The sequence below is a fragment of the Pogona vitticeps genome, chromosome 5, assembly GCF_051106095.1.
Source record: "Pogona vitticeps strain Pit_001003342236 chromosome 5, PviZW2.1, whole genome shotgun sequence".
Classification (NCBI taxonomy): Eukaryota; Metazoa; Chordata; class Lepidosauria; order Squamata; family Agamidae; genus Pogona; species Pogona vitticeps.
The window spans coordinates 118,699,343-118,714,419 of NC_135787.1; the positions used below are offsets into that span (position 1 = coordinate 118,699,343).

At 39.9% G+C, this 15,077-nt stretch overlaps 1 protein-coding gene across 1 annotated transcript in view; it reads right to left on the reverse strand.

Annotated features, from left to right (window-relative positions):
• The window catches only part of LAMB4 (laminin subunit beta 4), a 63,215-nt gene that overhangs the window by 28,791 nt on the left and 19,347 nt on the right, over positions 1-15,077 (reverse strand). Inside the window, exons 8-18 of the mRNA XM_073000648.2 lie at positions 14,075-14,289; positions 10,893-11,013; positions 9,970-10,158; positions 8,762-8,941; positions 7,314-7,423; positions 6,132-6,211; positions 5,753-5,903; positions 4,708-4,839; positions 3,172-3,348; positions 1,708-1,829; positions 1,338-1,449 (exon numbers count right to left, since the gene is read on the reverse strand). Coding sequence (XP_072856749.2) covers positions 1,338-1,449; positions 1,708-1,829; positions 3,172-3,348; positions 4,708-4,839; positions 5,753-5,903; positions 6,132-6,211; positions 7,314-7,423; positions 8,762-8,941; positions 9,970-10,158; positions 10,893-11,013; positions 14,075-14,289 — 1,589 coding nt within the window. The remainder of the gene's footprint in view (positions 1-1,337; positions 1,450-1,707; positions 1,830-3,171; positions 3,349-4,707; positions 4,840-5,752; positions 5,904-6,131; positions 6,212-7,313; positions 7,424-8,761; positions 8,942-9,969; positions 10,159-10,892; positions 11,014-14,074; positions 14,290-15,077) is intronic.

The following is a 15,077-nucleotide window of genomic DNA, read 5'->3' on the forward strand; positions in this document are numbered from 1 at the left end:
CGTTATCATAGTCTCTTGAGACTGAAGGATGCCTATGCTAAGCACAACTAGAGTTGGCCCACTGAATCAAGTGAACCTATGGAGGATTAGACTTACTGAATCCCTACTGATTCAATGGGCCTACCCTAGTTGTGACTTGTTACATTAAATAACAGGATTTTGGCCAACAAGAGCAAACCAAGTTCCTGTTATAGACTTGCAGTATGAAACATATTAAATAAAACAGGAAGGGCAGCATTACTGGGAGTAAGCCAAGATGTATAGATTTATGCCTTAATCGTGAACTAGCAGGGTGTTCGCCCAGGGCACCAAGAAGCACCGAGACTAGTTTGTTGGTTTAATATTGTTTGATTGTACTATCTGTACAGGTGCTCCTGGAGTTGGATGCTATTTATCATAGGGCCACTGTTAAGTAAAAGCAGTAATAATATCTGGAGCACTGGGATTTCAGCATTACATCTAACGGAAGGACAGCTGGTTTTGTGGTTAAGGGTGCTGGACCAGAATAAGGAGAACTGATTTCAACACTGTACTGCTAAGGAGCTGCGCTAAGGAAAACCAGTCACTGACAGTAGAGCCAGATGTTACAAACTGGCATATTATTGTTAGATAGACACGATTCAGTCACACTTTAGTGTTTAAAAACTGTGATCTCAGAGAACTTCCTCCTACAGTCCTTTTCACCAACCACAAAACAAAGCAAGCTGATTTGCAAATTAGATAAAAAAATCCTGCTGTACACTCAGAAAGTTTCAGCAGATAAGAAATTCTGTCTTAGCATATTTTTCCATCCTCATTTTCAGCCTAGTTTATCTCAAGGTTATTTTATCCTCACAGGGTTATTGTGAGAATAAAATAGGTGGGGAAAGATTGTACAATGCCCCATGCTCTTTGAAGATAAATAAAAATGTAATAAATAAAATTAAAAATGTGAGAAAGTATAAGTACCTTCATAAAGGGTCCCTAGATAATGAACAGCAGTTTATAAACAATAATACATGCATATTTACAGAAAAGAAAGAAATCCAGAGAAATTACAACCAAGAAAATTAAGAATTATGAGGTCAAAAGTACATATCAAGAGCTGAAAAAGAAAGTGGCTAAGAATATAAAAACCAAAATGTGTTATTGCTTAAGATGTTGCTAGCTGTCTGACTGCAAGGTCAAATATACATATACAGTACATTCTCTCTCTCTCTCTCTCTCTCTCTCACTCACACACACACAGAGAGAGAGAGAGAGAGAGAGAGAGAGAGAAATAAGTAGATCAATTGCTTAAAAAAAGGAACAAAAAGAAATATATATTTTCCCCCACAAAGCAGAGCAGATCTACTTACTGAATCAATTAGTATGGACGACTGTGTCTCTGGGCCAGAGGCAGAAAAATAAACATCCACAAAATATTCTCTTCCTGGTTCTAAGCATATTGGAGTAGGGAGCAGTTCCATCCTGTTTAACGCAAGGAATAAGCTATTATGATTTAATGCGATCCCAGTGCTATTGCTCCTGGGATGCATATGGGAAGGATGCATACATGGATATACATGAACAAGAAAAGAGATAGGCTGATGGACCACGAGATGGTCAGCACTGAAGGAGGGGAGGGAAGGGGACGCCTTCATCCTTATAATTCTTATTGCACTATGTTATGATCTATTAAAGAACATATGTTCCCATAGCAGTGAAAGCAACAGGTAACATCCAGACCTTGATGTAGATGGTAGAGGAAGCAAGTGTGGCTCTTGGAAAGCTGTCTCACTTCTACAGTGCTCGCTTCCTGCAGTACCAAAAGGCTTTATGGCAATGTTTGCTATCCAATCTTCAACAGACTATATGTGTGGGAAGAAAAAAAGGAAGTTAAAACATTATTGGTTTCTGACATTCATCTAAACAGGAACATCTTGAATCATCTCACTAGGGCCCAGACAATACAATGTGGAGTGGAAAAATGGTCCTTCTTTGGCAAAAAATAATGTCTCCTCCAAGCTGATGATCTCCGTCCACATTAAAAAAAAAACTTCTGCTTACAGATTAGCTTGATGCATGCATACCTGCTGCACACAACTCAGCCAAGCCCATTCAGCACTGCATAATGTGTACATCAACACAGGGCTCTTCCAAATGGCATATTTGTTGTCCTTAATGTACTGGGCTCTGCAGTTATGTTTTTGGTATTCTTCCTACCAGCCATACAACATTCCTCTCATCTTGCTTAGTACTGTACTGTCATTTTTTCCATACTTTATGCAGCTTCTCAGCCCTTCTGAAAGCATTGTTTATTTTTAACATCAATTTCCCTGTAGGTAGAATTTAGCACTATGGTGTCTCCCATTTGAAGGTGATGTTCAAGGAGAGCCTCCCAGTTAGGAGCTTTCAATTAGCGCGCGCACACACACACAGACACACAGACACACAGACACACACACACACACACACACACAAACTCCAGAAAAGAATGTCCGATAGAGAGGTTGTTGTTGTTGTATAGTCGTTAAGTCGTGTCCCACTCTTCGTGACCTCATGGACCAGAGCACGCGAGGCCCTCCTGTCTTCTATTGCCTCCCGGAGTTGGGTCGAATTCATGTTGGTAGCTTCGATGACACTGTCCAACCATCTCGTCCTCTGTCGTCCCCTTCTCCTCTTGCCCACACACTTTTGCAACATGAGGGTCTTTTCCAGCGAGTCTTCTCTTCTCATGAGAGTTAGAGAGGTAGAGTTCTTAAATATTTTTTTCAAACTTCTTAAAGATTTCCTCAAGAGGATTACCTTTCTCAAATAAAAAAGAAGAGGCTTTATAAAGGGAAGTTCAGAGGAAAAAATCTTGCCCATGTATTCCCCATGCAGAGACTGGGAAATTTTAGTTTTTAATGGCTTATGTTGCATAGTCATTGTCAACCTTACCACATGGGGAGTCATTCTGAAGATACTATGTGCATCCTGCAAGGCTGATGAGTAAATATCATAGTGTAGTATAATTTTATCACATCAACAATAAAAAAACTTGAAGATCAAGCAAATTTAGGAGGATTCGGTTCAATTTATTCCATTTACTCTATTTTAATGTGTTTTTGTTCAAAAGCCCTGCTCTTCCCCCCCTTTTATTTTCTATGTGTGTATGCAAATACAAATTGAACCTGTCCTAGGAAGTAGGAAATAATATAATTACTGTACCTCAGGCTCATAGCGAATAATGATATTAAAATCCATCATAAAAGGGATGTTGCTGATCGTAAATCTTAACCCTGCTCCACTTTGAACACGAACAAAACCTGGGCCAGACCATGTCATAGGTTTTCCAGGAACAGAGTCTCTAATAACAATATCCAGAGCAGAGTGCCTGTCAAACTGCTGTGAACCCAGAAAAAAGATATTAGCATTCTAAAGTAACAGATTGTTTTAGGAAACAAAAGAAATTCAGCCATATTAGGTGCATTCGACTTCCCCACAGTAAAAGCCACATATTAGACTTCCCTAATTTAAGGCCTTGCATTCTGTCTGTAACGGCTGTTAATGGTATGTATAATAGGAACTGTAGTCTAAAATACATGGATATTGCAATAGTATGGATAATGGGAATTGTTGCCCCAAACCTTTAGTTATGGAAGCAGTTCTTTGTGACTGGCCTCAATATTGCCTAATCTTGAGTGGATAGATCATGCCATTGCCATCTGAATTCTGGAAGAATGGACTAGGTCAACACCAACCTCAAACTTTTTATGGCTGGACAAAATGTCTGAGGGTCAAACTAGCATGTATGCTTAGCATGTATGTAATAGATGTGCTTCCTAAACATTTATCATATGATTTTCCTAACTCATGTATCTTTCAATGTACTTTGTTCAGCATACTTTAATGTATTTTGCATGGGAAAGTAAAAATGAATAATTTTGCAAGTCTGTTACTGAGTTTCATGCCCCGAAAATCATGTTGTGGGAGGGGTGGCACATTAATTGCAAAGAATATGCACTTCTTGATGCCTGGCTTGACTCTCAGAGTTGGAACAAACTGAATGGAGACTTCCTCTATTCAACCCTAAATGGATGAGAAAAATGGCTGCCATAAGCTGATTACTGTCTACACTAGCCATACACCTATGCCTGTATCCCATAACTTAAAGATGAGGTAACTTCAGTATTTCAGTTCTGAGGCCAGCACATTTCAATCAACATTATTACCGTTCTTCATATCTCATCTGTCTAATGCAAGAATATACAAGAGCTCTGCAGCATATAGATAATTCATTTTTTACCCTTGATATATCAGCATTTCAGGCCAATATTGTTAAGCAGACTAATTCTCCCTTGCATTTCTTTCAGGCAATTTGTCCTTGGGAAACTAATAAAAACTCTTCTATATCTTCCAAAAAAATTCATTATAATGAATTATAAAAATGTCCCATTCATTCAGGTTGCAAAACATGAGATGATGATTTGAGACCAATCCATCTAACTTGACCACCATGTCCCTTGATGGCCAGTGATGTTCCCAGATTTTTGTACACAATGAACATGGAGATTTTCATCTATAGAATCAGACACTCTTCTGCCATTGATCCAGGAGGTTCCCGTTTTGCAAGAGCCATGAATGACACAAATCTGAGGGACCCGCTATACGCATCTTTCCAAGTGACTTTTTGATCCATGGACTTGACTCTTTTTTTTTTTTTGGCCTTTCCTTACAAAACAGTTAATAGAACATTTTATTTACCTGTCCAACCGTTGCTTTCCTTATGCCTCTTTTCTTGCTTCTGTTTAAGATGATTTTTCCATTTTCCACTATAAAATCGTAACCTTTTTGTCGGAAATAGATGTCACACCGTGGCATTACTGTGGGTTGAATCTTACAAATGAAATTTTGAAGTGTAAGCACTGTCATGACTTTTTTTTTAAATTTGTCAGGAATATATTTTTTTGCAATCTCAGTATAATCAACCAGGTGCGTACTGAAACTACACAGTTAAGAATCTGGCCCATGTCTTATTTGTCATGTCACAGAATTCTGTATTAATCTATTTGCAATCCAAATCAATGTACCCTTGAAAGAACAACAGAAATCTAAATCTTAGAGGATGAAACTTCTGATTTCAGAAATAACCATGCTAGATAAAGTGTGGTGGGAATAAGGACAGAGAGAACAAGAAGGAAAATTCCATTATTTATGGGCAATTGCATAGTTTTATAATTCCTGAGAAGACATCAAATAAAACACTACGCAATTTGAAACATTATCTGTAGACCAGGAGGGACTCCTTAACTGGAGGTCTGCATCTACTCTATTTTAAATGCACCTACATTTTGTCCACATTCAATACCAAGAAAAAAAAATTAAATTTACATATTTTGTTACTTCAATTTTTGATATTTTGCATAATGTATTTATTCTACATTTATTAGTCCCGGGAATGGTCATGGAGCTGGAGCAGACCACAAAAGCCTTTATCCAAGCCTCACTAGAAACACTATTCAGTAATTCCTTTGACTTTGGAGATCTCAATACACGTTGCTTGTGTATACCTTTAAACACAACCCTTAGCAGCTGCCCACATTAGATTCCTGCTTTTGCTTTAAATTTAAAGCCAACATTCTTAGGAGGTATACTTCACACTTTTTGTGTGAAGCACATTGAACATACATATATGATATGCTACTTTTTTTCCCACAGCTTTCCCTCTTGCCCTCCGCTTCTTATTATACTGTACTTAATTTTATTTGTCTGCCTCTGTGTTATTATAGTTTTTAAATAAAAACAATACCAAAGGTGAAGATCCAGGAAGTGGTTCTGAGTCTTCTGCTTCATATATATAATAATCCAAAGGTAAAAAAAAGTAGCCCGCAGCTGGTTCAGTACATCGGCGCCCCACTAGATTAGGCAGGCAGTCACACTGACCATCGGTAGGGGCACACCTAGCAGAAAAGACAGGGTGCAATGCAATCTCAGGCCACTGATACATGACAGAATATGTTACAAATCAGGATGCAGCAATTTTTTGTTGCACTGTATATCTTGTCACCTAGAAGCCAAAGTGGCCTCTCAATATAGCTATTGGCAATCAACCCATTTTCTATACAGATGTTCTTAGGTATTCACAAATCTTCCAGTGGAAGATCTGAAAGAGAAACTTGAAGACTTACAAGTTATTGTGGGCACCGCCAATGTCACAGTCGCACGGAGAACATCCATATAAATTACTTCCAAGACCCCAATATCCTTGCTGTAAAAAATAAATAAATTAAAAAAGGAAGAATATTGGCTACCTCCATGTGACTTAATTTAATGAAAACATGTTGTTTGTTGGACTCCATTCCAAGCCACTGAATAGCACTTGCTTCAAGTTTGGAGATAGGAAAGTAAGGAACTGTGTTGGATCCACAGAAATCCATACATTCTCCCAAACTGCTATTTGAATTTGTAATTCACTGGGAGGACCTAATACAGCCCAGATCATATGGTCTGTGGACATGCTAACTGGGGGATTTTATGAGATGTAACCCCTAAATAATTCTTCTTAGCCATGCTTTACCCTAGCTGCTATTAACACTTCTCTTGGTTCCCCTACAGTGACAATATATCGTATTTTCCCGTGTATAAAATGACACTTTTTCCTAAAATAGAGGAAAAATTGAGGGTTGTTTTATACATGGAAGGAGGCAGTCGCACGCGCGCTCCAGCAACTCTTGCTGCCCAATTGCCTCTTCCAGAACTCACGGCTTGTCCCCTCCGGTGGCAGAGGCAGCAGGAGGCAGAGGCGAAGGAGCAGTCACACGTGCTTTGGCACCTCTTCCTGCTGCCGCTGCCGGATCACCTCCTCCAGCGATCGTCTCCTTCGGGCAGGGGACAAGGTGGCAATGTGAGCTGGAGCCCTGGCAGTCGCACTGGAGGAGGTGATCGGGCATGCAGTGGAGGCAGCAGCAGCAGCAGGAGACGGAGGTGGAGGAGCAGTTGCCCATTAACTGCTCCTCCATCTCCACCAAGGGTCAAAATTATGGGGTCATTTTATACATTGGGGAGGATCGTATACACGGGAAAAATGGAGTACTATCTCTGAGCCTTTGTTCTTTTGCAATTTGTGAAAAGAAAAAACACTACTTCTCATTTTGCTTCTCCTAGTTTGCCTTTACAAATGTACTGCCCAGCTAAGCGCTAGGAAGATACTGCCATTTGATTCAAAAGTGTTTCACATTCATTCAGCAAGTGCTTTTCTTTGGAATCCCACAGAAGACATCTTTGAAAATCAGGAAGAACAGAAAGTCAGTTAAGCACTAATAAAACAGAACATTGCAAGAAATATCTGTGAAAGCTTCATGGATACATACAAGACATTGTTCACAATGCTGCCCAGTAGCAAACTGCTGGCACAAGCACTCTCCAGTTACAGGATCACAAACAGAGAAAGCCAAACTTCCAGAAGGGTCACAATTGCAGGCTGAAAGAATAGAAAGCACCATCATGACCTCTGTAAGCATCATACATACATGTGTGTTCGTGGGGGAACCCCTTCCCACAATGTTGTACCTCTTGACTTTAGTGCAAATGTGAATGGTACACACATTTGGGTGGGACTCATTGTGCTAGTCGTTGCCAACCACACATCATGTCACTTTGAATACCAATTCTACCTCTTTATGTCTCACTTCCAGTTATCATTTTACAAGCCTTAAACAACGGGAAGTTTTACAAAGGACCAGAATGGCATGAAATTAAATACTGAAAAATATTTGAAAAATGCTTCTTAACTGTCCTTGAAGTTTGAAGTGGACTTTACAGAACTGAAAGCCTGCCAGGTGCCATCTTGTAATATATAACTGCACCATCTGGATCTGGGTTTGCCAATAGGGCACAGACAGAAGTGGGGAACAATCCACTTGGACTTCAAGTAAAGAAACTCCACACAAGAGTGTGACTGACCTCACTCCTCCTTTTCCAACCCCTTCCCCATGTGAGGAGGCAGAGCAAGGCCAGGAACAGAATCCCTTCTATCGCCTACCAGTGATACAAATAGCTAGAACTTTAAAAGAAGGTCATGGGACAGAATGGACTTCCATTCATTAAACATTTCCTGTTGTTGTTCAGAATAATTTTACAAGACTTCTAAGATAAATATACAACTAGGGATATTGAGCAGAAACATATGGATTTGTTCCTCTCTTCCACTTTCCTCGGTGTATGACTCACAACTTTCCACTAAAGACAACTTTCTGCATTCCTTGTGTCATTGGACTGAATCAATGGAATGGCATACTGTAGACTGAAGGTACACAAGAGAAACATAGGCAACAACCTAACAGTGGCAGAAATTCAGTTGCTTAGTATAGTACACTGCATTAGAGTAGGCCCATTAAATCAACAGAGGTTTGGTAAGTCAACTGCTCTGTCATTTCCACTGGTTCAATTACCTACTCCAGAGGGACTTACTATGCTAAAGCAATAGAACTTCAGCCATTGAAGCTTGGGTCCACGAAGCCTGGTGCTACCAACTATAAAAGCAGTTGCTCTTCGGGATTTCTAGCAGGATCCTTTCCTAGCCCTACTGGGACATTCTCAATATTCTCTGATGGTCTCCTGTCTGAGTCTCCTGCCTAGGCACACCAACCTTGCTTAGTTTCTGCAATCAGATAAAGTGGGTAGTTCAGGGCAGTATTGGTCATACCTAATACATTTTGCTAACTTAACATGTTTTGAAAACCAATTTACAGTCATCTTTTTGCACCTATTTCTGTCTGTAATGTTTAGATGGAGACGAAAAGAAGAAAAAAATCCATACGCTGGCATCCAAGAGGATCACTTTCACTCATCCCATAATAGTTTGGCTTGCACTTGTCACAGCGAACTCCTTCGACATTTTCTTTGCAGTGGCACTGGCCAGCAATAGTTTCACGAACAGGGTCGGTATGACCTTCACACAACCCGTTGTACAATGAACCGGCTGGATCACAGTCACAGGCTACAGGCACATAAAGAGACATTGATGCAAGTGGTCAAATGGGAGTATTGATAAGCTGAAAAACATAGGGCCCATCTAGTTTTTAGGCAATCTCTTGTCACCCTTAGCAAAACTTTATATAATTGACCACAATATCCTTTTAACACAGAGACAGTGTTTGCATTTTGCATGCTTAGAAGGTCTGTGGCCTGAGCAGGGGGAGTACCTCGTCCTGTAGGGATTGAATAAGGCTTTTCCTCACACTCAGCCTGGGATAGTATTGTATATAGGAGAAGAATCTGAGATTAGTATCAAAGAATAACTGGTGAATACACAGAATGTAAAGTGGAGTACATAGTATATTCATACCATGGTAGTATTCCATAACAAGACTTATTTTACATGTACACTGAATAGAAAATATAAAGAATAGTTCTGCATGAGTGAGTGAGTTATGCATACTTTATACACTCATGTGTCAGTGCAAACAGGAATAATAATAATACTGTAAATGCCAAACACTGAGAAAAATGAAGTTAAAAATGCAGGGTATGGTTCTTTGGTAGAGCAGTACATTAGCTACATCCAGGAGGACAGGTTTTCTCCATCATGGTGCCATCCAAGGTGTCTTGGACTATAATTCCCAGCATGGCTGACCACTGGCCGAGAAATCTGGAGGGCAACAGATGAGAGGCAACCTGGGCCAGGCCATCAGTTTGTCCTTATGTATAAAAACATGCTTAATGGTCTATTACTTTAACCCAACTTAAGGGAAGGAGATATATAGTCAGGTTTCCTCCTTTGTCTGTATGTTTTAAGGAGTGACTTCTCCATCCATGTGTTCCCTCCTAACCCATTTCAAATCTGTCACACAAGATATAAACAGGCTTCTCCCATTATGTTAGCCCCAAGAATAAAATCTTACCAATTGCTACAGTTAATACTGTGACTCGGATCCAGTTTTAGATTCTGTTGAGATTAACAGGACAAATCACTAAGTCCTGCTGACAGTATGGATTCAGTCCTATGGGCGGGGGTTTCACACTTACGGACACATGCGTGAGAGTCTGAAATTGTCTTCTGGGGGTCCTGATAGTAGAAAAATGTGCACTGATCACAGTGTTGTCCCATGGTATTATGCTGACAGTCTTCACATACACCACCACTGATACGATTATTGGAAAGATACACTGCCATATCAAAGTGGCAGCTTTCAGAATGACCATTGCATTCACACTCTGAAACAGAATAGAAAAACAATGGAAAACAGTTTGGCTACCTCCACATTTCTGAAGAGGCAGCTATTTTAGTTGTAGTCTTTTATGATGACAGTTTGAACAGTTTCCCCTACTTTTAATTTTTGCATTTCTGTTCCCTCTGCCTCCTCTGATTTCAATCCGCTATCATATTTGTATATTTGCAAAACATAGCCTTCCATTATACTGGTCATGGACAAAGGTTTTTCTTGCATCTTATGTGTGCTAATTTAGGCTTACGATAGACTTGTTACTCGCCAAGTAGTTTGGAAAATGGCTCTTAATGACCACCACTGAAATGTATACCTCTTACATTTCAAGGACTGTTAATGATTCCTAACAACAACTGATGAGACACTATCGTAATGCTGAATCTTTTGCATCTTCATCATTTTTCCATTCCCTTCCTTCTCATGTTTGTATAAATGACTTTCTACTGAGGCTTCATCCACACATCAGATGAGCGACTGTCTATGAAAATATATGCCACATAAAACTTGTTCGTCTTTAAGGATTTACAAGGCTCTTTGTCAGTTTTGCCCTAAGAGGCACACATGTGTAAGGTATAAATGCAAGTTCCAAAAACAGCCTCTAGATTGATTGTTGAACCAATATTTTGTAAATGAGGCATGGATGATCTTACAAAAAAAGGAGCTTACAACAGTTTCAGGCAATGAGTGACAAGGATAAAAATCAACTAAATGGCTTTTAGGTACTTTGGCAAGCATTTTCTTGTGATCCTTCTGCTGGTCTCCAGGGAGCGTCATTGTAGAAATCTTTGCATCTTTCACAGGACAAACCTTCCGTGTTGTGCTCACAGAGGCAGTTCCCATGGACCTGCAAGATGTCAGCAACACATTTAAGACACAAGTCTGTAATCAGCGCTTTCCTTTCCTTTCCTTGGATGTGATCTGCCCGAACTGTCTTGCATGCAAGGCCCACACAAATGAACTGGCGATGGGGATGAGTGACCACATGGGCTTGCATGCAAAAGCACAGTGAGGCAGCTGCCCATTAAATAACACATTAAAATGCTTGTGGAATTGGATATTGCCAGGAGTGTACCTAGAATGGGATAAAAGGGATCCACCTCTGGCACAATTTAGACAAGGATGAAAAGCTAGCATCTAAAATCTCATAATGCTTTAACGTAGCCATGCTGTCTGATTTCAGCGTTGTGTTGTTTCTTCAAGGAGACAGAAAACAGACTTTTGATTACTTTTTATAACCATTGTGCCCTGCCTTTTTAAATGATTCTTCCAGAGGGTTTACTTATTCTCTTGCTTTCTCACCCCTTGTTTTCTCTTTTTTCTTATCTCAGAAAATTCACTAAGGTGAAAAGATGGCATAGCAGCCAAATGCCCTTAACGTTTTACGGGTGATAAAAGCTTGGCCTTAAACTACCTGTTTTCTAACAGCAGGAAGAATTAGGCCTTGTAATGAATTTCCTGCAGCAATGCAGCCTATAATTTCTAGCATCATTGGAGTCATCTAGATCTGGGGTAAGCAGGCATCAGGTTTGCAGGGTCTGCTGTAGATATGTTTATTTTACTAGAACTCCAGAATCATGGTACTAAAGATTTATATTTAAAATCAAATAACATTTAGGCCAAGAATTTATATTGAGAACCAGATCTGAACAGAGCTCAGTCCTTTCACACAAAAAATCCACTCCTGGTTCCTCAAACTTGCTTCATTTCACCAGTATAATTTAGGTTCGGCAGGGGAGAGAGTAGATATGGTGACTCCAATATTGTGAGGATGCTGGATCTGCTCGAGGTTTTAATACAAACTTTAAAATAACGATCCAATATGCTGAACACAATCCTCAAGCTTGGTCCAGCACTTTGAACAACCTTCTTTAAAGTTTAAGCTAAAACCTAGAGCGGATCTCCTCTTCCTGAAAAATCAGAGTCGCCAGTCTCCATTGGTGGAGGTCTTGGAGGTATACTGCAGAATTATAATCCATTTGCTGCAAACAAAAACAATAACTATTAGCAGCATTGTCTCTAATAGTAGGCACAGTATGGCCATGATTTCAAATAATACACGTAAGGAACTACTATGATAATTGTTTGGAACCCTCTGGACAATACCCTCAGTTGAAGGACAGAGCTTTGCAAGTTACACTGCCTACCCTATTCCTTCCAACTGGCATGCCGCCCTCAAGTGCCATGGGGGATAACATTCCATTGCTAGCATCCAGCTAGTGGTCTAGTCGGCTTCTGTAATGGAATGGGAGTGCCTTCACCACAGATAGCAAAAAGTTGGGCACTGGACCTCCCCTGTAGTTCCGGATCCCCTCTCCCCACCTCTTTTTGGTTTCAAAGGGAGAATAAATTAATCTGATATTCTGAGTTATTAATGTGTTGGTCTAGACCTCATTATTTATGTATCGGTGGGCTAGGGTGAATAGTTGTGTTTTTAACTGCTATTAGCCACCCAGAGCACTGCTTAGGCATTAGAGGTGTGGGGTACAAATGTCATGAAATAAACGAACGAACGAACGAACGAACAAACGAACGAACGAACAAACAAACAAACAAACAAACAAACAAACAAACAAACAGGCAGTTTCAGGCAGCCATATCTCCATCCCTGGCCAAAATGTTCCTTTTCCTTCCTATGTCAACCCTAGACTGCAGTATATCGCGACATTCACACTAATGCAAAGTTTTTTCTTAGCTTGGTAAAAATCTGAATCTTGGTGAGCATTAATGTACATGTAATATCCAACAACAAATACTGTAAAGGTGACAAAAGAAAGTAGAATGGCGTTCATGTCAGGAGAGATGAAAGAATATATTTTTCTGACATTAGCACTTAAGTTTTATTGGTTCTGTAGACTTGGAAATTTTAAGACTTGCTACTTTTCTCAATCATCACAACAAACTGGGACAGCAAAAATTCTGGGGACATAAGTACTACTGGTAGGGAAGCCTTGACCTCCAGCATTGCCACCAGAGCTTGGGATTTATTAGCTGAAAGACAGGAAACCTCGTAGGATTATATCTTTAAATCCAGGTTTAGATCTTTGATCTGGTGTAATTAATTCTGACAATTAATTCCAAAGTCCTGCTGCTTTCTAATTCAGCAGGTGGAATAAGATGATAGGAAGGATTTAGTCCTGAAGGTAAAGCTAGTGTAACAAACCAATCTTAAACCTGTTTATCAGTGGCCTGGTGATGCTAGGGTAAAAAAAAAAAGAGGCATGATTTCTTCCAAGAGGTGCCAATTATGGTATAATAGAATTCTAATGGTTAACATTCTCAAATTACTAATCCTTATGTTGCTTAAAAAAAAAAACAATAACACTAGTCATGCATAAAAGGCAGGTATTAGCATGCTTAGAAAAACTCCAGTGTTTGCAAAGCACAAAAAAGAAAGCAAAACAAAAATAATTGTAGGAGGGGGAAATGCCTTTAAGAGGGAGACCTCAAATACAACCTGTCTGATGTGAGCATGTTTATTGTCTGCGAGATGTGACTGATTAATGGAAAGTGGTAAATCAAATAAACCAATGAAGAGGAAAGGAGTATCCTGCAATATATGGCTCACAGAATGAAATTTGGAACAGGAACACTTTACATGGCAACGTTTTGTTACATATTACATTTCCCATGGATAATTTTAAACTCTTAAATTATTAGGCAACTTCTTTTTCACACACTGTTCTTGGTGGACTAAGTGCTCTTATGTTTATTAATTAAGAAGATTTCAAGTCTACACACAGCACAGAATATTTATTGAATTATACCTGCATCATTACAGCTGTGGTATTCCCCTGCTATTATCTGTGTGCTAATTAGTTGTAGGATGATCTCTGCCCTGCCCCAACACAGCTGAGTCTTCACTTCAGATAAAGCCTTCTTAAAGAATTAGGAGATTTGCCACTTACCACCCCAGGCTCATAGAAAACATCCCCTCGCAAATTTGGCACAGGTCCACAGTAGCTGGCGTGGCCATTGCAGAAGCAACTCCCGCGAACCACCATTTCGTAGAGGGCATAGTAGTACTTTTCCAGAGGATTCTGCTGCTTTTGCCCAAGTAAAGTATCTCCCAGTGTATGGAGCTTTGTAAAGTTTATTCTCAGGTTGGTAAAAGTAATGAGCTCTGTAGTTAAAGGAGAGGAAAGAACAGGCTAAGTTATTTCAAAGTTTATTTCCTACAAACATACAAATGTGCCTTACATAGCAAGCTGGACCATTTCAGCCCTCTCAGCATCTCCTCCAACTGGCATTGGTTCTCTAAGCCTTCTTCAAGCCCTTTCACCCAAGAATTAGTTTCATCCACAATATGCTGGGGATTGAAATTTGCATCTTTTGTGTCCCAAATGAGATTTGTCACTGAGTTAGGCCCTTTATATGAGAAATATTCATCAGGTTCTACTGCAGATGACAATGCACAAATGTTCTGTTATTAATAATAATAATATTATTAGCAATAATATATATTACTATCACCTGTTTTCAGTCCAATGAGCTCCAAGTCGTGTAATTTTCTCCACTTTATTTTCACAACAATCTTATGAGATAGGCCAGGGGTCTCCAAAGTACAGCCCATGGGCCACATCCGGCCCACCTTGTCTTTTTAACTGGTCTGTGCATGCATGTGTGCGGGCATAAGTGTGGGCGTGTGGGAGTGCATGTGTTTGTGCATGCGGGAGTGCGTCTGTGTGCATACAGGTGGGCGGGAGTGCATGCATCTGTGCGAATGCCCACACATTGCTTCGGCCCTTGAAAATATGGAAAATATATGTGGCCCTCACTGTGAAAGGTTTGGAGACCCCTGAGAAAGGCCAAAATAATTGATTGGTCCTACATCACCTAATGAGTTTCATAGCTTAGCAGAGAGCCTGGGGCCCTTGAAGTCCAATCCAACAGTCAGTTACCACACTATTA